We start from the raw sequence: 23672 nt of genomic DNA, 5'->3' as shown, positions 1-23672 counted from the left end.
GAGAACGTAACACCGCATTGTCGGCGGTCTTGTCCAAGATGCTCATAGCCACAAACTCATCCAACACTTCACTTGAGGACAAGGTGTGGAAGTCCGGCCTTTGACGAATGACGGAGGACATGGCCTTGTGGTAAGGCATCATGGCCTTGAGGAATTTGCGCTTGATCCAATTGTCATCCGTATCCTTGCTCCCATGATCTCGGAGTGAGACCGCGAGAGTAGTTAATCTCCGATAAAGCTCACGAGGTTCTTCATCTTCTTTCATTGCAAACTCATCGGCTTCATCTTGCACCACTTCATAGTTGGAGCGTTGAATGCTTGCGCTTCCCCTGTAGAGGGAACAACATGGCGCCATGCATCCTTGGCCACGGTGAAGGGCCGGAGATGAGCAAGATCTTCGGGTGGAATTGCATCTTGGATGATGAAGAGAGCATTCTCATTGAATTGATTATCCGCGGCTTCTCTAGGGGTGAAGTTGCTTCGGTCATGTGGATAAAAACCTTCTTCAATGATTCTCCAAATATTAGTATTAACATGGTTCAAATGACGCTTAAAGCGATAAACCCAAGAATCAAAGTCCTCATTTTTCACAATCTTAGGGGGAGGACCGGCATGATTCAAATGAGTGGAAGGAATCGGTCCACCATAAGTAAGTGGAGGTTCCACATGGGCAAAGATGTCGTTGCCATTTTTACCACTAGAAGAAGGAGCCTTTTCACTAGTAGCTTCCCCCTTGTCGGAGTTAGCATCCGTCACCTTGTTAGTGGGATCACCCACTTTCATCGGTGCGGTAGATAGTTTAAGCCCTTCTAAGAATTTATTAAACATGCTTTCAACCTCGGTCGTCATGGAGGTTTTCAATGTGTCCAAAGCCACATTGAATTCCTCACGAGAGACCGCGGTTCCCCCATCGGCCGTAGACGAGATCGGATTCACACCGGAGTGCTCCTCCACACCGTCTACGGTGTCAACCATACTCTTCGGATGGCAAAGTCCTTAATAAAGAGACGAGGCTCTGATACCAATTGAAAGGATCGATATAGTTGACTAGAGGGGGGTTGAATAGGCAACTAACAATTTTTAACTTTTCTTTACCAATTTAAACTTTGCATCAAAGTAGGTTGTCTAGATATGCAACTAGGTGAGCAACCTATATGATGCAACAACAACAAGCACACAAGCAAGCAAGGGATATAACACAAATAAGCTTGCACAAGTAAAGGAACAAGATAACCAAGAGTGGAGCCGGTGAAGACGAGGATGTGTTACCGAAGTTCCTTCCTTTTGAGGGGAAGTACGTCTCCGTTGGAGCGGTGTGGAGGCACAATGCTCCCCAAGAAGCCACTAGGGCCACCGTATTCTCCTCACGCCCTCACACAATGCGAGATGCCGTGATTCCACTATTGGTGCCCTTGGAGGCGGCGACCGGACCTTTACAAACAAGGTTGGGGCAATCTCCACAACTTAATTGGAGGCTCCCAACGACACCACAAAGCTTCACCACAATGGAATATGGCTCCGCGGTGACCTCAACCGTCTAGGGTGCTCAAACACCCAAGAGTAACAAGATCCGCAAGGGATGAGTGGGGGGAATCAAATTTCTCTTGGTGGAAGTGTAGATCGGGGCCTTCTCAACCAATCCCTAGAAAATCAACAAGTTTGATTGGCTAGGGAGAGAGATCGGGCAAAAATGGAGCTTGAAGCAACAATGGAGCTTGGGGATGGAAGAGGTAGTCAACTCGGAGAAGAAGACACCCCTTATATAGTGGAGGAACAAATCCAACCATTATCCACCAACTCAGCCTGTGTAGCACGGTACTACCGCGTCGGGGACGTGGTACTACCGCAAGGGCACACAGTACTACCGCAGGGCCCCGTGGTACTACCGCCCGTGCAGCAGAAACTAGAACAACCCAGATGCAATGAAGCAGAGGGCGGTAGAACCGCTGGCGTGGTACTACCTCTCCCCCTTGCGGTACTACCGCAAGGCAGGGATAGTCCAGATTTTGGGAAGGCACGGACATATAAAAATACATCCGTGGCAACTTCCGCTGAGTTGGGATCTATGCAAAAATCCGACACGGTAGTACTGCAAGCCAGGAGCGGTACTATCGCGCGGGGTGCGGATGTAAAAAATTACATCCGCTCCTACTGTCGCGCAAGCTGCTGAGCCTGGCCAGAGCGCACGGTACTACCGCGCCCCTGGCGCGGTACTACCGTGTAGGGCGCGGATGTAAAAAATTACATCCGCCCCTACTACCGCAATAGCAACAGCGCCTGGCCTGAGGCCAGAGTACTACCGCTCCAGGGAAGCGGTACTACCGTGGGCACTTGCGGTACTACCGCGCCAGAGGCCGGTACTACCGCAAGGGCCTGCGGTACTACCGCTTCTAGGAGCAGTACTACCGCATGCCCCAGTTCAGCAAACATGACATTTTGCATAGACAAGAAAAGACGGAGGATGCTCCAAAGTGCCAAAGGAAAGGCGGTGCAAAAGGAGTAGACGTGTACGTGATGATTCCACCCAAACCTTTCCAAAGCGGACCCCCTCTTAATAGTACGGCTTTCCTACGACTCAAATCCACCGAAAGGAAACGTAGAGAAACGCCGTCTTCAATAGTCTTCGAGGGGCACCAAATCGTCTTGTGCCTAGTGAAGAAATGTCTGAAATACTCAATGCACACGATTAGTCCGCAAGAGCATTGTCATCAATCACCAAAACAACTAAGGGATAAATGTGCCCTTACAACCTTGTGTGCTATCAAACGTCACAACGTAATCGGGTGATTATAAAGATGCTCTACAGATGTATCTGAAGGTGTTTGTTGGGTTGGCATAGATCGAGATTAGGATTTGTCACTCCGTGTATCGGAGAGGTATCTCTGGGCCCTCTCGGTAATGCACATCACTATAAGCCTTGCAAGCAATGTGACTAATGAGTTAGTTGCGGGATGATGCATTACAGAACGAGTAAAGAGACTTGCCGGTAACGAGATTGAACTAGGTATGATGATACCGATGATCGAATCTCGGGCAAGTAACATACCGATGACAAAGGGGATGGCGTATGTTGTTATGCGGTTTGACCGATAAAGATCTTCATAGAATATGTAGGAGCCAATATGAGCATCCAGGTTCCGCTATTGGTTATTGACTGGAGATGTGTCTCGGTCATGTCTACGTAGTTCTCGAACCCGTAGGGTCCGCACGCTTAACGTTCGATGACGATTTGTGTTATGAGTTATGTGATTTGATGAACCGAAGTTTGTTCGGAGTCCCGAATAAGATCACGGACATGACGAGGAGTCTCGAAATGGTCAAGAGGTAAAGATTCATATATTGGAAGGTTACATTCGGACACCGGAACGGTTCGGGTTGTTTCGGGTGAATTTCGGAGTACCGGGAGGTTAACGGAACCCCCCGGGGAAGTAATGGGCCTTAATGGGCTTTAGTGGAAAGGAGAGGAGGGCCTCAAGGGGCGGCCACGCGCCCCCCCATGGGCTGGTCCGAATTGGACTAGGAGGGGGCGGCGCCCCCCTCTTTCCTTCTCCCCTCTTCTCCCTTCCCTTCCTTCTCCTAGTTGGAATAGGAAGGGGGAGCGAATCCTACTTGGACCGGGAGTCCAAGTAGGACTCCCCCCCCCTTGGCACGCCCCCTCTAGGGTCGGCCTCCTCTCCTCCCCCCTTTATACACGTGTGAGGGGGGCTCTCCAAAGGCACTCCAAGATTTGTCTTAGCCGTGTGCGGTGCCCCACTCCACAGTTACACACCTCGGTCATATCGTCGTAGTGCTTAGTCGAAGCCATGCGCCGGTAACTTCATCATCACCGTCGCCACGCCGTCGTGCTGACGGAACTCTCCCTCGTCCTCAACTGGATCAAGAGCTCGAGGGACGTCATCGTGCTGAACGTGTGTTGAACACGGAGGTGCCGTATGTTCGGTACTTGGATCGGTTGGATCGTGAAGACGTTCGACTACATCAACCGCGTTACTAAACGCTTCCGCTTTCGGTCTATGAGGGTACGTGGACACACTCTCCCGTCTCGTTGCTATGCATCTCCTAGATAGATCTTGTGTGATCGTAGGTAAAAAATTTGAAATACTACGTTCCCCAACAAATATGAGTGTTGACCCAAATCATGGGCGTCTGTTTGGTTGGATGCCAAAACTTCTAAACAACGATAAAATTTTGGCCGTACTTCACTTTTTACGCCAACTCCAGGGCGAATCAGCGACGACAAATTCAATCGCCAATTATTTGACTCGCCTTGATTTGGCGTGGTTGGCCATGGCGCCATCCAAATGAGCCCTAAAAAACCCTCCACAATCAAGGTGGTTGAGCACATGAATGGATGCAAAGGCAGGCGATACACCCTTCTTCTCGAAAGAGTTAACAAAAATTCAAAATCTTGAATGCGTATTCAGATTTCATAGTCGGATTTCAAACGTGAGTGGCCATGTGTCGAAAGTAACATATCAACACGGAATTCACTATAGCACGTCTATTAAACATACATAAATATTAGTATTACGCTTACATTCAAATTTTACATGGCGGTAACCAACGAATGACCAACTGCAAGAACCGTGAATCCAAAATGTTGTAATCAAATCTAAGTTCCATCGGCAGGTTTTCTTCCTATAACCGAAGATCAACCAGGCGTGGAAATTTAAAAAACAACCTAACTTTGCATGCTTAACGTAATTTCTCAAAAAAAAAAATTGAATTCCATGGACTAGGTTCCGCAGGTAAGATCAGCTAGGTGTGACAGAAATGTCATATCAGCCGGGCCAAAAGAGCTACTACAACAAAAGAAATCAAAGGACAGCGACCACTATAGCCGAGAAGAAAGAAAACCAAGTAGTACTGTATGCAAGAAAGGAGCAAAGCAGGCTGCTGCCATGCACAAGCGAAGGGAAGGGAAGAGAATTGAAGGCTCAAGGGGAGGGGGGCGAGAAAAGGGAGGCGGGAATGGTCTGGAGCAGCAAGCCAACCAACTCCTCGCCGGATCACGGGCATTTTCCCTCCAAAAAGCTTCCTCTCCTCCTTTTTCCCCTTTTCCCCAACGCTCTTATCTCCTCCCTCGTCCATCCAACCAAGCTAGCAATCTCTCTCTCTCTCTCTCTCTCATCCTCCCCGCGGCGTGCGTTTCTTTCTTTCTTGGCTAGCTCCTCGATCAAGGTATTCGCGCGCAGGCGTGCGGGTCGATGCGCATGGAGGGTGGAGGTGCCGGGGCAGGAGGAGGAGGCCACGGCGGCGGCCATGGCCTCGGCGGCGAGGCGCAGATCAAGGGCACGCTCACCCACGGCGGCAGGTACGTGCAGTACAACGTCTACGGCAACCTCTTTGAGGTCTCTGCTAAGTACGTCCCGCCCATCCGACCTGTCGGCCGCGGCGCCTGCGGCATCATCTGGTACGTACGTCATGCGCTGCATCTGCTCGCCTATATTCCTCAGTTACCTCAGAATATGGATTGCTTTGCTCGATCAGCTAATTGCGATCCTGTTGCGAGTTCACTGTAGCATATACGACTGAAAGTGGGTCTTGATTAAAGCTACAGATTACCATAGCCTAGCGTATATAGTATTAAACCATAAAGCTTTCTATAATGGACCAGTACTAGTTAATTGTTATGGTATGGCTATATTTAACAGCAAAAATAGCTTCTCAATACTAAAAGGAAACAAGAGCTGTTTCTTGTTGATTTTGAGCCTGTGGTGACAAATTATTTTCTGTGATCTTCTTCTTCAGTGCTGCTGTAAATGCACAGACTCGTGAGGAGGTCGCTATCAAGAAGATTGGTAATGCGTTTGACAACCAGATCGATGCCAAACGCACTTTGCGAGAAGTAAAGCTGCTTCGCCACATGAATCATGAGAATGTGAGCCATCTTTCCTTCTCTCCCATGTGCCTTCTTGCGATAAACCTCTGTGGTTCACATGCTTATAATTGAAATGTTTTGTGATTTCTATTTGACCATGGTTAACTCTGTAGTTTATAGCAAAGGTAAGCCGTCCTGAGGAGATCTGCCGGAAATTCTGGTGATTTTCTTTCAAAGCCAGAATCGCCTGTCATTATTTAGTTACTATGCAGACGACATGTGTGACAAAATTTGAAGTTCCCTACCTGTGCTACTGTGTTTAAACTTTGAACTATCTTGCAACATAAGTCCACATGATGTGTGATTATCTCCACGTATGATATCGAAAATATATATGGTGTGACCCTGAATTTGGTGGTATGATCATGACAAAATATGACTTTTGGCAGGTGATTTCAATAAAGGACATCATACGCCCACCAAGGCGGGAGAACTTCAATGATGTTTACATCGTCTACGAACTGATGGACACTGATCTTCACCACCTTCTAAGATCAAACCAGCCACTCACAGATGATCACTGTCAGGTATGTACATTGTTCTTTCCATCATCCCATCAGCATCAGTCCAAACATTCCACAATTGGTCAGCTTTCCTTTCACCTTAACATTTTCATGATGCAGTATTTTCTCTACCAAGTGCTCCGAGGATTGAAGTATGTGCATTCAGCAAAGGTCTTGCACCGGGACCTCAGGCCGAGCAACCTGCTGCTCAATGCCAAGTGTGAACTCAAGATTGGAGATTTTGGCTTGGCTAGGACCACCACTGAGACTGACTTCATGATGGAGTATGTTGTTACTCGGTGGTACAGGGCACCGGAGCTCCTGCTCAACTGCTCGGAGTACACTGCAGCAATTGATATCTGGTCAGTGGGTTGCATCCTCGGTGAGATTGCTACGAGGGAGCCACTGTTTCCTGGAAAAGATTATGTTCATCAGCTGAGGCTAATTACTGAGGTATGGCCACTCACTACTACATGAGTCAAGATTTTGTTTTTTCCCTTCTGTTTCTTTTTTCTTCTTTTTGTATATTCTCCTGCTCTCTTTTTGCCTCAGAGTCTGACACTGATTGTCAGTTCTGATTTAGCATAGGTTCCAACTGCTATGCTTTTTCCATGCTTATATCTCTTGGATTACCAATTCAATTAGCACAAGTACACCACATAGGTTGAAGCTTACACTGGTATCTGGTGTAGCATGATACTTCATGCATATGCCTTCATTCAGACTAATGTTTTGGTCCAAGCATGTGATTATTCTAGATGCACTAACATCTTCTCTTGTTCTACTAAATGGAAATGTCTAATAAATCTTCTCGATGCTGTTTGTAATCCTGATTCATTCTTGATCCAAAGCTGATAGGCTCACCAGATGACACGAGCCTTGGGTTTCTTCGAAGTGATAATGCCCGCAGATACGTGAGGTCTCTTCCTCAATACCCGAAACAGCATTTTGGTTCACGGTTCCCCAGTATGTCCACTGGCGCCATGGATTTGCTTGAGAGGATGCTCGTATTTGATCCGAGCAAGAGGATTACTGGTAATCTTGCAGCATAGCATTATCTTGCTTGATTGCAAAATGACAAATTTAATAATGTGAACCATCATTTCAGAATCGTGTGCGAATTATTAAAACCAAGTTGAAATGACACTTCTTACGTTAATTAAACCATTAATGTAAGAAATATTACGAGGAACTTTCTCTTGGAAGTTTAACCTTTATTTTTCTTTCTTGGTGGCTTCGCAGTTGATGAGGCTCTATGCCATCCTTATTTAGCATCCCTTCATGAGATAAATGATGAACCTGTCTGCCCAGCGCCTTTCAGCTTCGACTTTGAGCAGCCATCATTTACTGAGGAAGATATTAAAGAACTCATTTGGAGGGAGGCTCTGAAGTTCAACCCTGAATCAATTCACTGAAAAGTTCCCAATGTAGAAAAGAAGCAATTTCAAATGGCAAATCTATCAGCTCCGTGGGAAAATACATGAGCTGACAGCACGATGTACAGAGTAATCAGTGATCACGTCTCAGCATCTTGTCATACGGCTTGTTGATGACACCATGACGTCGAAAACCTGGAAATTTAAGAACCATGAATGCTTGATCAATAATTTGTTAGCCAAAAAAAGTGGGGCCATTATCTGTATCATGTTAGGTTGTATCTACCCCCTTTTTGTTGTATGCTTAACAAGACCTGAGTTATGGACTATGGTATTACAGTTTCCGGCCACTCTTCCGTTGTCAGTGTTGTTCACCATCCAACGGATGTTACTTATTATTATTGTGTTCTAAACCCTGCAATCAATATACATGTAGTCTATTGTGTCCCCAATACACCTAACAAAGTTGTCAATTGTGCAGTTGCACTAGTTTGACCAAGAGATTGATAATTTGCATGATATAAGTGTTTTTGTATTTTTGGAATAAATAAAACTAGCTAAATAGAAGTGTACAGAAATGAGTAAAATGAGGTTTTAATGGTTCACTAGTGGCAACTCGCAACATTAATAACTTCATTAACATATAGAGTATGATATAACCTCACAAAATGTGGTAAAGGATCACACCCAAAGTTCTCATTTTATTGGATGAAAATAGAATGAGACCCCACAGGCATGGTAAAGAATCACACCCAGTGTTGTCTTTCTAATCTAGATCTAATGGGCACGCCATTGTCACCTGAGGTGTCTCCCAAAACAATTTACTAAACAATCGCCATATGGTCTCATGGTTCTCAAAGTTCAATACACAATATGAATAAGGTTCAATCCAAGATAAAGAAATTCATAATCAGAGATACATCATATAGTTTACCTGCATTAATAATGCCCAAGGTCACAATTGTGTTCGGCAGCTCATATGCCCGAGATAGAGAGAGAGGGAGAGAGAACACATAGCTACTAACAAATCTTAGCCCCATAATATTGACTAATACTATTGCATCGTCATGCAACAGGGGTCGATGGGGAGGTCCAAGACAACTATTCTCCCCTCCGACAGAGTGGTAGAACAGGGTCAGATTAGACCGCCTTTGCCTCCTCCCTCTATTCACACTCCAATCCATAAGCTTCCATTGTGCCTCTGAGCATCCTCCGTCAACGAGATTGGTGGGTTAGGGTCTCCGCCACCTGCCTCTTCTAGCCTCGCTGGTGGCCAGAGCACATGCCTCCTTCTCTGGCGTGCCACCTGGCACCTGCTACCCAACGTAGCTACCATCGGCCACATGCCTCCATGTTGCCTCATGTCTGCTCTCTGGCTTCCCAACCTATCTCGTCAACTACAAGCCTCTCTTACTGTTGCTGATGATGCCTCTCTGCCTCACAACAAGAATCAGAGCATGGTGAGTCCTTCACACTCCTCCAAAATAGTCTAATCGGTCATATTTTTTCGAAAAGGGGCGCTTTATTACTTAAAACATTTAAGTAAACACCTGACCTCTGCATAACTAAGATGCACACAGCCAACAAAGTCCTCACACCAAGCCAAAATAAAAGAAGGCGAAATAGAAGGAAACATGTATGATATGTATAACACCTAAACATGTATGTTGCCCCCCATGTTGGGTAAAAGTACCCCTCGCCATAGCCTCCAATCACGTACACACCTCCGTAAACAGGTCTCGATTCTCCACTCATTGTAGAGAGGGCCATAAACGAAGAGTCCCGGTACATCTGTAGATAACATGCATAAGAAAAGTACTTTTATCGTTAAAAACCTTATCATTTCTACATAGCCAAAGCGACCAAATCACGGCAAGCGCTCCCACCCTGAGAAGAATTCTAAACCTGTGATCAATCCCATGTACCCAGTTGCCAAATATATTAGCAACACTACAAGGACGGTACAAATCAGAAGCTATTTGGATGACTGGCCATATAGAATGAGCCAATTTACATTGGAAGAACAAATGTTTTATTGTCTCATCATGCTAACAAAAGACACATTACGTACTTCCATGTCAATTTCTCTTAATAAGGCTATCTTTCAGACTAAGGCATAGCCTAGTGGTGGGAAGAGGCTGATGCCTTCCCACCCACCCAGGTTCAAGGCATGGCACTTGCAATTTGGGTTTGTTGCAACAATTATACTGTAGGGGGTTCCCTTACAGTCTTTTTGTAAAAAAAGGCTATCTTTAGTAAGAATGACTCTGTGACAAAGATACCATGCAAAGATTTTATTCTTAAGAGGTATCTGTTGGAAATATGCCCTAGAGGCAATAATAAATAGGTTATTATTATATTTCCTTGTTCATGATAATCGTTTATTATCCATGCTTGAATTGTATTGATAGGAAACTCAGATACATGTGTGGATACATAGACAACACCATGTCCCTAGTAAGCCTCTAGTTGACTAGCTCGTTGATCAATAGATGGTTACGGTTTCCTGACCATGGACATTGGATGTCGTTGATAACGGGATCACATCATTAGGAGAATGATGTGATGGACAAGACCCAATCCTAAGCCTAGCACAAGATCGTGTAGTTCGTTTGCTCAGAGCTTTTCTAATGTCAAGTATCACTTCCTTAGACCATGAGATTGTGCAACTCCCGGATACCGTAGGAATGCTTTGGGTGTGCCAAACGTCATAACGTAACTGGGTGGCTATAAAGGTGCACTACGGGTATCTCCGAAAGTGTCTGTTGGGTTGGCACGAATCGAGACTGGGATTTGTCACTCCGTGTAAACGGAGAGGTATCTCTGGGCCCACTCGGTAGGACATCATCATTATGTGCACAATGTGACCAAGGAGTTGATCACGGGATGATGTGAGTTACGGAACGAGTAAAGAGACTTGCCGGTAACGAGATTGAACAAGGTATAGGGATACCGACGATCGAATCTCGGGCAAGTAACATATCGATAGACAAAGGGAATTGAATACGGGATTGATTGAATCCCCGACATCGTGGTTCATCCGATGAGATCATCGTGGAACATGTGGGAGCCAACATGGGTATCCAGATCCCGCTGTTGGTTATTGACCGGAGAACGTCTCGGTCATGTCTGCATGGTTCCCGAACCCGTAGGGTCTACACGCTTAAGGTTCGATGACGCTAGGGTTATAGGGAAAGTATGTACGTGGTTACCGAATGTTGTTCGGAGTCCCGGATGAGATCCCAGACGTCACGAGGAGTTTCGGAATGGTCCGGAGGTAAAGATTTATATATGGGAAGTCCTGTTTTGGTCACCGGAAAAGTTTCGGGTGAAATCGGTAATGTACCGGGACCGCCGGGAGGGTCCCGGGGGTCCACCAAGTGGGGCCACCAGCCCCAGAAGGCTGCGTGGGCCAAGTGTGGGAGGGGACCAGCCCCAGGTGGGCTGGTGCGCCCCCCCCCACCAAGACCCAGGCGCATGGGAGAGTGGGAGGGGGCAAACCCTAGGTCCAGATGGGCCTTAGGGCCCATCTAGTGGGGCGCCCCCCCTCTCCTCCCCTTGGCCGCCCCCCTTTGATGGGATCTAGGGCTGGCCACCTCCTCTTGGGGTGGGAAACCCTAAGGGGGGCGCAGCCCCCTCCCCCCTATATATATAGTTGAGGTTTGGGCTGCCATACAGACATGAGAACGTCTCCTTTTGGCGCAGCCCTACCCCTCTTCCTCCTCCTCATCTCCCGCGGTGCTTGGCGAAGCCCTGCGGGATTGCCACGCTCCTCCACCACCACCATGCCGTCGTGTTGCTGCTGGATGGAGTCTTCCCCAACCTCTCCCTCTCTCCTTGCTGGATCAAGGCGTGGGAGACGTCACCGGGCTGCACGTGTGTTGAACGCGGAGGCACCGTTCTTTCGGTGCTTAGATCGGAATCAACCGCGATCTGAATCGCTACGAGTACGACTCCCTCATCCGCGTTCTTGCAACGCTTCCGCATCGCGATCTACAAGGGTATGTAGATTCACTCCCCTTCCCCTCGTTGCTAGATTACTCCATAGATTGATCTTGGTGATGCGTAGAAAATTTTGAATTTCTGCTACGTTCCCCAACAGTGGCATCATGAGCTAGGTCTATGCGTAGTTTCTATGCACGAGTAGAACACAAAGTAGTTGTGGGCGTTGATGTTGCCAATTCTTCTTGCCGCTACTAGTCTTATCTTGTTTCGGCGGCATTGTGGGATGAAGCGGCCCGGACCGACCTTACACGTACGCTTACGTGAGACAGGTTCCACCGACTGACATGCACTAGTTGCATAAGGTGGCTAGCGGGTGTCTGTCTCTCCCACTTTAGTCGGAACGGATTCGATGAAAAGGGTCCTTATGAAGGGTAAATAGAAATTGGCATATCACGTTGTGGTCTTACGTAGGTAAGAAACGTTCTTGCTAGAAACCTATACAAGCCACGTAAAAACTTGCAACAACAATTAGAGGACGTCTAACTTGTTTTTGCAGCAAGTGCTATGTGATGTGATATGGCCAGAAGATGTGATGAATGATATATGTGATGTATGAGATTGATCATATTCTTGTAATAGGAATCACGACTTGCATGTCGATGAGAATGACAACCGGCAGGAGCCATAGGAGTTGTCTTTATTATTTTGTATGACCTGCGTGTCATTGAATAACGCCATGTAAATTACTTTACTTTGTTGCTAAACGAGTTAGCCATAGAAGTAGAAGTAATCGTTGGCGTGACAACTTCATGAAGACACAATGATGGAGATCATGATGATGGAGATCATGGTGTCATGCCGGTGACAAAGATGATCACGGTGCCCCGAAGATGGAGATCAAAGGAGCATAATGATATTGGCCATATCATGTCACTATTTGATTGCATGTGATGTTTATCATGTTTTTGCATCTTATTTGCTTAGAACGACGGTAGCAAGTAGGATGATCCCTTATAATAATTTCAAGAAAGTGTTCACCCTAACTGTGCACCGTTGCGAAGGTTCGTCGTTTCGAAGCACCACGTGATGATCGGGTGTGATAGATTCTTACGTTCGAATACAACGGGTGTTGACGAGCCTAGCATGTACAGACATGGCCTCGGAACACACGCAATACACTTAGGTTGACTTGACGAGCCTAGCATGTACAGACATGGCCTCGGAACACGGAGGACCGAAAGGTCGAGCATGAGTCGTATAGAAGATACGATCAACATGGAGATGTTCACCGATCTTGACTAGTCCGTCTCACGTGATGATCGGACACGGCCTAGTTAAACTCGGATCATGTTTCACTTAGATGACCAGAGGGATGTCTATCTGAGTGGGAGTTCATAATCAGATGAACTTCATTATCATGAACATAGTCAAATAGGTATTTGCAAATTATGTCATACGCTTTAGTTCTACTGGTTAAGATATGTTCCTAGAGAAAATTTAGTTGAAAGTTGGTAGTAGCAATTATGCGGACTGGGTCCGTAAACTGAGGATTGTCCTCATTGCTGCACAGAAGGCTTATGTCCTTAATGCACCGCTCGGTGTGCTGAACCTCAGCGTCGTCTGTAGATGTTGCGGAACATCTGACATACACGTTTTGATAACTACGTGATAGTTCAGTGCGTAATGCTAACGGTTTAGAATTGTGGCACCAAAGACGTTTTTGAAACGTCGCAGAACATATGAGATGTTCCGAAGACTGAAATTGGGATTTCAGACTAGTGCCCACGTCAAGAGGTATGAGACCTCTGACAAGTTTCTTAAGCCTGCACACTAAGGGAGAAAAGCTCAATCGTTGAGCATGTGCTCAGATTGTCTGAGTGCCACAATCACTTGAATCGAGTGGGAGTTAATCTCCCAGATGAGATAGTGATAGTTCTCCATAGTCACTGCCACCAAGCTAGTAGAGCTTCGTGATGAACTATAACATATCAGGGATAGTTATGATGATCCTTGAGCTATTCGCGATGTTTGACACCGCGAGAGTAGAAATCAAGAAGGAGCATCAATTGTTGATGGTTAGTAAAACCACTAGTTTTAAGAAGGGCAAGGGCAAAAGGGATACTTCATGAAACAACAAGTCATTTGCTGCTCTAGTGAAGAATCCCAAGGTTGAACCCAAACCCGAGACTAAGTGCTTCTGTAATGAGGGGAACGGTCACTGAAGCAGTACTACCCTAGATACTTGGTAGATGAGAAGGCAGGCAAGGTCGACAGAAGTATATTGGATATACATTATATGAATGTGTACTTTACTAGTACTCCGAGCAGCACAAGGGTATTAGATACCGGTTCGGTTGCTAAGTGTTAGTAACTCGAAATAAAAGCTGCGGAATAAATGGAGACTAGCTAAAGGTGAGATGACGATATGTGTTGGAAGTGTTTCCAAGGTTGATGTGATCAAGCATCGCATGCTCCCTCTACCATCGAGATTGGTGTCAAACCTAAATAATTGTTATTTGGTGTTTGCGTTGAGCATAAACATGATTGGATTATGTTTATCGCAATACGGTTATTCATTTAAGGAGAATAATGGTTACTCTGTTTATTTGAATAATACCTTCAATGGTCTTGCACCTAAAATGAATCTCGATCGTAGTGATACACATGTTCATGCCAAAAGATATAAGATAGTAATGATAGTACCACATACTTGTGGCACTGCCACTTGAGTCATATTGGTGTAGAACGCATGAAGAAGCTCCATGTAGGTGGATCTTTGGACTCACTCGTTTTTGAAAAGATTGAGACATGCGAACCATGTCAATTGGTATATATGCATGAAGAAACTCCATACAGATGGATCGTTTGGACTCACTTGATTATGAATCACTTGAGACATGCAAATCATACCACATGGGCAAGATGACTGAAAAGCCTCGTTTTCAGTAAGATGGAACAAGAGAGCAACTTATTGGAAGTAATACATTTTGATGTATGCAGTCCAATGAGTGCTGAGGCATGCAGTGGATATCATTATGTTCTTACTTCACAGATGATTTGAGTAGATGCTGAGAATATTTACTTGATGAAACACAAGTCTGAATTATTGAAAGGTTCAAGTAATTTCAGAGTGAAGTTGAAGATTGTCGTGACAAGAGGATAAAATGTCTATGATATGATCATAGAGATATCTGAGTTACGAGTTTGGCACACAATTAAGACATTGTGGAAAGTGTTTCACAATTAATACCGCCTGGAACACCATAGTGTGATGGTGTGTCCGAACATCATAACTGCACCCTATTGGATATGGTGCATACCATGATGTTTCTTATCAAATTACCACTGTCGTTTATGGGTTAGGCATTAGAGACAACCGCATTCACTTTAAAAGGGGCACCACGCAATTCCGTTGAGACGACACCGTTTATAGAAACCTAAGTTGTCGTTTCTTAAAAGTTTGGGGCTGCGATGCTTATGTGAAAAAGTTTCAGGCTGATAAGCTCGAACCCAAAGCGGATAAATACATCTTCATAGAAAACCCAAAACAGTTGGGTATACCTCCTATTTCAGATCTGGAAGCAAAAGTAATTGTTTCTAGAAACGAGTCCTTTCTCGAGGAAAAGTTTCTCTCGAAAGAATTGAGTGGGAGGATGGTGGAGACTTGATAAGGTTATAGAACCGTCACTTCAACTAGTGTGTAGCAGGGCACAGGAAGTTGTTCCTGTGGCACCTACACCAATTGAAGTGGAAGCTTATGATAGTGATCATGAAACTTCGGATCAAGTCACTACCAAACCTCGTAGGACGACGAGGATGCGTGCTACTTCAGAGTGGTACGTGATCCTGTCTGAGATATCATGTTGTAGGACAACACTGAACCTACGAGCTATGGAGAAGCGATGGTGGGCCCATATTCCGACAAATGGTTAGAAGCCATAAAATCCGAGAGGATCCATGTATGAAAACAAAGTATAGACTTTGAGAGTACTGCTTGATGGTCGTAAGGCCATTGAGATAAATGGATCTTTAAGAAGAAGACGGACAAGGACGGTAATGTTGCCGTCTATGAAGCTCGACTTGTGGCAAAGAGTATTTCCACAAGTTCAAGGAGTTGACTACGATGAGATTTTCTCATCCGTAGCGGTGCTTAAGTCCGTCGGAATCATGTTAGCATTATCTGCATTTGTGAAATCTAGCAGATGGATGTCAAAACAAGTTTCCTTACCAGTTTTCGTAAGGAAAGGTTGTATGTGATACAATCAGAAAGTTTTTGTCGATCCTAAGGATGCTAAAAGGTATGCTAGCTCCAGCGATCCTTCCATGGATTAGAGCAAGCATCTCGGAGTCAGAATATACACTTTGATGGAGTGATCAAAGTTTTTGGGTTTATACAAAGTTTGTTAGAAACTTGTATTTACAATAAAGTGAGTGGGAGCGCTACAACATTTCTGATAAGTATATGTGAATGACATATTGTTGATCCGAAATGATGTAAAATTTCTGGAAAGCATAAAGGGTTGTTTGAAAGGAGTTTTCAAAGGAAGACCTGGATAAAGCTACTTACATATTGGGCATCAAGATCTATAGAGATAGATCAAGATGCCCGATGATACTTTCAAAGAACGCACACCTTGACATGATTTTGAAAGAGTTCAAAATAGATCAGCAAAGAAGAAGTTCTTGGCTGTGTTACAAGGTGTGAGTATTGAGTAAGACTCAAGACCTGACCACAGCAGAAGAGAGAGAAAGGACGAAGGTCGTCCCCTATGCTTTAGACGTAGGCTCTACAGTATGCTATGCTGTGTACCGCACATGAAGTGTGCCTTGCCATGAGTTGGTCAAGGGGTACAATAGTGATCCGGGAATGGATCACATGACAGCGGTCGAACTTATCCTTAGTATCTAGTGGACTAAGGAATTTTCTCGATTATGGAGGTGAAAAGGAGTTCGTCGTAAAGGGTTACGTCGATGCGAACTTTGACACTAATCCGGATGACTCTGAGTAGTAAACCGGATTCGTATAGTAGAGCAATTATTTGAAATGGCTCCAAATAGCGCGTGGTAGCATCCACAAAGATGACATAGATATTCGTAAAGCACACACGGATCTGAAAGGTTCAGACCCGTTGACTAATAACCTCTCTCACAAGCATAACATGATCAAACCAGAACTCATTGAGTGTTAATCACATAGAGATGTGAACTAGATTGTTGACTCTAGTAAACTCTTGGGTGTTGGTCACATGGTGATGTGACCTGTCAGTGTTAATCACATGGTGATGTGAACTAGATTATTGACTCTAGTGCAAGTGGGAGACTGTTGGAAATATGCCCTAGAGGCAATAATAAATAGGTTATTATTATATTTCCTTGTTCATGATAATCGTTTATTATCCATGCTAGAATTGTATTGATAGGAAACTCAGATACATGTGTGGATACATAGACAACACCATGTCCCTAGTAAGCCTCTAGTTGACTAGCTCGTTGATCAATAGATGGTTACGGTTTCCTGACCATGGACATTGGATGTCGTTGATAACGGGATCACATCATTAGGAGAATGATGTGATGGACAAGACCCAATCCTAAGCCTAGCACAAGATCGTGTAGTTCGTTTGCTCAGAGCTTTTCTAATGTCAAGTATCACTTCCTTAGACCATGAGATTGTGCAACTCCCGGATACCGTAGGAATGCTTTGGGTGTGCCAAACGTCACAACGTAACTGGGTGGCTATAAAGGTGCACTACGGGTATCTCCGAAAGTGTCTGTTGGGTTGGCACGAATCGAGACTGGGATTTGTCACTCCGTGTAAACGGAGAGGTATCTCTGGGCCCACTCGGTAGGACATCATCATTATGTGCACAATGTGACCAAGGAGTTGATCACGGGATGATGTGAGTTACGGAACGAGTAAAGAGACTTGCCGGTAACGAGATTGAACAAGGTATAGGGATACCGACGATCGAATCTCGGGCAAGTAACATACCGATAGACAAAGGGAATTGAATACGGGATTGATTGAATCCCCGACATCGTGGTTCATCCGATGAGATCATCGTGGAACATGTGGGAGCCAACATGGGTATCCAGATCCCGCTGTTGGTTATTGACCGGAGAACGTCTCGGTCATGTCTGCATGGTTCCCGAACCCGTAGGGTCTACACGCTTAAGGTTCGATGACGCTAGGGTTATAGGGAAAGTATGTACGTGGTTACCGAATGTTGTTCGGAGTCCCGGATGAGATCCCGGACGTCACGAGGAGTTCCGGAATGGTCCGGAGGTAAAGATTTATATATGGGAAGTCCTGTTTTGGTCACCGGAAAAGTTTCGGGTGAAATCGGTAATGTACCGGGACCACCGGGAGGGTCCCGGGGGTCCACCAAGTGGGGCCACCAGCCCCAGAAGGCTGCGTGGGCCAAGTGTGGGAGGGGACCAGCCCCAGGTGGGCTGGTGCGCCCCCCCACCAAGGCCCAAGGCGCATGGGAGAGTGGGAGGGGCAAACCCTAGGTCCAGATGGGCCTTAGGGCCCATCTAGTGGGGCGCCTCCCCCTCTCCTCCCCTTGGCCGCCCCCCTTGATGGGATCTAGGGCTGGCCGCCTCCTCTTGGGGGTGGAAACCCTAAGGGGGGCGCAGCCCCCTCCTCCCCTATATATAGTTGAGGTTTGGGCTGCCATACAGACATGAGAACGTCTCCTTTTGGTGCAGCCCTACCCCTCTCCCTCCTCCTCCTCTCCCGCGGTGCTTGGCGAAGCCCTGCGGGATTGCCACGCTCCTCCACCACCACCATGCCGTCGTGTTGCTGCTGGATGGAGTCTTCCCCAACCTCTCCCTCTCTCCTTGCTGGATCAAGGCGTGGGAGACGTCACCGGGCTGCACGTGTGTTGAACGCGGAGGCACCGTTCTTTCGGTGCTTAGATCGGAATCAACCGCGATCTGAATCGCTACGAGTACGACTCCCTCATCCGCGTTCTTGCAACGCTTCCGCATCGCGATCTACAAGGGTATGTAGATTCACTCCCCTTCCCCTCGTTGCTAGATTACTCCATAGATTGATCTTGGTGATGCGTAGAAAATTTTGAATTTCTGCTACGTTCCCCAACAGTGGCATCATGAGCTAGGTCTATGCGTAGTTTCTATGCACGAGTAGAACACAAAGTAGTTGTGGGCGTTGATGTTGCCAATTCTTCTTGCCGCTACTAGTCTTATCTTGTTTCGGCGGCATTGTGGGATGAAGCGGCCCGGACCGACCTTACACGTACGCTTACGTGAGACAGGTTCCACCGACTGACATGCACTAGTTGCATAAGGTGGCTAGCGGGTGTCTGTCTCTCCCACTTTAGTCGGAACGGATTCGATGAAAAGGGTCCTTATGAAGGGTAAATAGAAATTGGCATATCACGTTGTGGTCTTACGTAGGTAAGAAACGTTCTTGCTAGAAACCTATACAAGCCACGTAAAAACTTGCAACAACAATTAGAGGACGTCTAACTTGTTTTTGCAGCATGTGCTATGTGATGTGATATGGCCAGAAGATGTGATGAATGATATATGTGATGTATGAGATTGATCATATTCTTGTAATAGGAATCACGACTTGCATGTCGATGAGAATGACAACCGGCAGGAGCCATAGGAGTTGTCTTTATTATTTTGTATGACCTGCGTGTCATTGAATAACGCCATGTAAATTACTTTACTTTATTGCTAAGCGCGTTAGCCATAGAAGTAGAAGTAATCGTTGGCGTGACAACTTCATGAAGACACAATGATGGAGATCATGATGATGGAGATCATGGTGTCATGCCGGTGACAAAGATGATCATGGTGCCCCGAAGATGGAGATCAAAGGAGCATAATGATATTGGCCATATCATGTCACTATTTGATTGCATGTGATGTTTATCATGTTTTTGCATCTTATTTGCTTAGAACGACGGTAGCAAGTAGGATGATCCCTTATAATAATTTCAAGAAAGTGTTCACCCTAACTGTGCACCGTTGCGAAGGTTCGTCGTTTCGAAGCACCACGTGATGATCGGGTGTGATAGATTCTTACGTTCGAATACAACGGGTGTTGACGAGCCTAGCATGTACAGACATGGCCTCGGAACACACGCAATACACTTAGGTTGACTTGACGAGCCTAGCATGTACAGACATGGCCTCGGAACACGGAGGACCGAAAGGTCGAGCATGAGTCGTATAGAAGATACGATCAACATGGAGATGTTCACCGATCTTGACTAGTCCGTCTCACGTGATGATCGGACACGGCCTAGTTAAACTCGGATCATGTTTCACTTAGATGACCAGAGGGATGTCTATCTGAGTGGGAGTTCATAATCAGATGAACTTCATTATCATGAACATAGTCAAATAGGTATTTGCAAATTATGTCATACGCTTTAGTTCTACTGGTTAAGATATGTTCCTAGAGAAAATTTAGTTGAAAGTTGGTAGTAGCAATTATGCGGACTGGGTCCGTAAACTGAGGATTGTCCTCATTGCTGCACAGAAGGCTTATGTCCTTAATGCACCGCTCGGTGTGCTGAACCTCAGCGTCGTCTGTAGATGTTGCGGAACATCTGACATACACGTTTTGATAACTACGTGATAGTTCAGTGCGTAATGCTAACGGTTTAGAATTGTGGCACCAAAGACGTTTTTGAAACGTCGCAGAACATATGAGATGTTCCGAAGACTGAAATTGGGATTTCAGACTAGTGCCCACGTCAAGAGGTATGAGACCTCTGACAAGTTTCTTAAGCCTGCACACTAAGGGAGAAAAGCTCAATCGTTGAGCATGTGCTCAGATTGTCTGAGTGCCACAATCACTTGAATCGAGTGGGAGTTAATCTCCCAGATGAGATAGTGATAGTTCTCCATAGTCACTGCCACCAAGCTAGTAGAGCTTCGTGATGAACTATAACATATCAGGGATAGTTATGATGATCCTTGAGCTATTCGCGATGTTTGACACCGCGAGAGTAGAAATCAAGAAGGAGCATCAATTGTTGATGGTTAGTAAAACCACTAGTTTTAAGAAGGGCAAGGGCAAAAGGGATACTTCATGAAACAACAAGTCATTTGCTGCTCTAGTGAAGAATCCCAAGGTTGAACCCAAACCCGAGACTAAGTGCTTCTGTAATGAGGGGAACGGTCACTGAAGCAGTACTACCCTAGATACTTGGTAGATGAGAAGGCAGGCAAGGTCGACAGAAGTATATTGGATATACATTATATGAATGTGTACTTTACTAGTACTCCGAGCAGCACAAGGGTATTAGATACCGGTTCGGTTGCTAAGTGTTAGTAACTCGAAATAAAAGCTGCGGAATAAATGGAGACTAGCTAAAGGTGAGATGACGATATGTGTTGGAAGTGTTTCCAAGGTTGATGTGATCAAGCATCGCATGCTCCCTCTACCATCGAGATTGGTGTCAAACCTAAATAATTGTTATTTGGTGTTTGCGTTGAGCATAAACATGATTGGATTATGTTTATCGCAATACGGTTATTCATTTAAGGAGAATAATGGTTACTCTGTTTATTTGAATAATACCTTCAATGGTCTTGCACCTAAAATGAATCTCGATCGTAGTGATACACATGTTCATGCCAAAAGATATAAGATAGTAATGATAGTACCACATACTTGTGGCACTGCCACTTGAGTCATATTGGTGTAGAACGCATGAAGAAGCTCCATGTAGGTGGATCTTTGGACTCACTCGTTTTTGAAAAGATTGAGACATGCGAACCATGTCAATTGGTATATATGCATGAAGAAACTCCATACAGATGGATCGTTTGGACTCACTTGATTATGAATCACTTGAGACATGCAAATCATACCACATGGGCAAGATGACTGAAAAGCCTCGTTTTCAGTAAGATGGAACAAGAGAGCAACTTATTGGAAGTAATACATTTTGATGTATGCAGTCCAATGAGTGCTGAGGCATGCAGTGGATATCATTATGTTCTTACTTCACAGATGATTTGAGTAGATGCTGAGAATATTTACTTGATGAAACACAAGTCTGAATTATTGAAAGGTTCAAGTAATTTCAGAGTGAAGTTGAAGATTGTCGTGACAAGAGGATAAAATGTCTATGATATGATCATAGAGATATCTGAGTTACGAGTTTGGCACACAATTAAGACATTGTGGAAAGTGTTTCACAATTAATACCGCCTGGAACACCATAGTGTGATGGTGTGTCCGAACATCATAACTGCACCCTATTGGATATGGTGCATACCATGATGTTTCTTATCAAATTACCACTGTCGTTTATGGGTTAGGCATTAGAGACAACCGCATTCACTTTAAAAGGGGCACCACGCAATTCCGTTGAGACGACACCGTTTATAGAAACCTAAGTTGTCGTTTCTTAAAAGTTTGGGGCTGCGATGCTTATGTGAAAAAGTTTCAGGCTGATAAGCTCGAACCCAAAGCGGATAAATACATCTTCATAGAAAACCCAAAACAGTTGGGTATACCTCCTATTTCAGATCTGGAAGCAAAAGTAATTGTTTCTAGAAACGAGTCCTTTCTCGAGGAAAAGTTTCTCTCGAAAGAATTGAGTGGGAGGATGGTGGAGACTTGATAAGGTTATAGAACCGTCACTTCAACTAGTGTGTAGCAGGGCACAGGAAGTTGTTCCTGTGGCACCTACACCAATTGAAGTGGAAGCTTATGATAGTGATCATGAAACTTCGGATCAAGTCACTACCAAACCTCGTAGGACGACGAGGATGCGTGCTACTTCAGAGTGGTACGTGATCCTGTCTGAGATATCATGTTGTAGGACAACACTGAACCTACGAGCTATGGAGAAGCGATGGTGGGCCCATATTCCGACAAATGGTTAGAAGCCATAAAATCCGAGAGGATCCATGTATGAAAACAAAGTATAGACTTTGAGAGTACTGCTTGATGGTCGTAAGGCCATTGAGATAAATGGATCTTTAAGAAGAAGACGGACAAGGACGGTAATGTTGCCGTCTATGAAGCTCGACTTGTGGCAAAGAGTATTTCCACAAGTTCAAGGAGTTGACTACGATGAGATTTTCTCATCCGTAGCGGTGCTTAAGTCCGTCGGAATCATGTTAGCATTATCTGCATTTGTGAAATCTAGCAGATGGATGTCAAAACAAGTTTCCTTACCAGTTTTCGTAAGGAAAGGTTGTATGTGATACAATCAGAAAGTTTTTGTCGATCCTAAGGATGCTAAAAGGTATGCTAGCTCCAGCGATCCTTCCATGGATTAGAGCAAGCATCTCGGAGTCAGAATATACACTTTGATGGAGTGATCAAAGTTTTTGGGTTTATACAAAGTTTGTTAGAAACTTGTATTTACAATAAAGTGAGTGGGAGCGCTACAACATTTCTGATAAGTATATGTGAATGACATATTGTTGATCCGAAATGATGTAAAATTTCTGGAAAGCATAAAGGGTTGTTTGAAAGGAGTTTTCAAAGGAAGACCTGGATAAAAGCTACTTACATATTGGGCATCAAGATCTATAGAGATAGATCAAGATGCCCGATGATACTTTCAAAGAACGCACACCTTGACATGATTTTGAAAGAGTTCAAAATAGATCAGCAAAGAAGAAGTTCCTGGCTGTGTTACAAGGTGTGAGTATTGAGTAAGACTCAAGACCTGACCACAGCATAAGAGAGAGAAAGGACGAAGGTCGTCCCCTATGCTTTAGATGTAGGCTCTACAGTATGCTATCCTGTGTACCGCACATGAAGTGTGCCTTGCCATGAGTTGGTCAAGGGGTACAATAGTGATCCGGGAATGGATCACATGACAGCGGTCGAACTTATCCTTAGTATCTAGTGGACTAAGGAATTTTCTCGATTATGGAGGTGAAAAGGAGTTCGTCGTAAAGGGTTACGTCGATGCGAACTTTGACACTAATCCGGATGACTCTGAGTAGTAAACC

At 45.1% G+C, this 23672-nt stretch overlaps 1 protein-coding gene across 2 annotated transcripts; it reads left to right on the top strand.

The window, feature by feature from the left end:
- The first annotated feature begins 1690 nt into the window (after positions 1–1690).
- LOC123167467 (mitogen-activated protein kinase 2) lies at positions 1691–8214 on the top strand. Of its 2 annotated transcripts, XM_044585306.1 has the most exons (10): positions 1691–2105; positions 2966–3065; positions 3265–3324; positions 3926–4019; positions 5196–5413; positions 5752–5881; positions 6271–6408; positions 6505–6837; positions 7236–7419; positions 7627–8214. In XM_044585306.1, exons 1-10 carry the CDS (start codon positions 1691–1693, stop codon positions 7797–7799), a joined length of 1845 nt encoding a protein of 614 aa, XP_044441241.1. In that variant the 3' UTR covers positions 7800–8214. The 2 variants fall into 2 exon arrangements, with proteins under 2 accessions (XP_044441241.1, XP_044441242.1); XM_044585307.1 differs by lacking the exons at positions 1691–2105; positions 2966–3065; positions 3265–3324; positions 3926–4019 and having other exon boundaries at positions 4881–5413.
- The last annotated feature ends 15458 nt before the right edge of the window (positions 8215–23672 follow it).

Source organism: Triticum aestivum, chromosome 7D (genome assembly GCF_018294505.1).
Source record: "Triticum aestivum cultivar Chinese Spring chromosome 7D, IWGSC CS RefSeq v2.1, whole genome shotgun sequence".
NCBI lineage: Eukaryota > Viridiplantae > Streptophyta > Magnoliopsida > Poales > Poaceae > Triticum > Triticum aestivum.
Note: the sequence above shows the minus strand (reverse complement) of the source record. Positions and strands in the feature narration are given on the sequence as shown.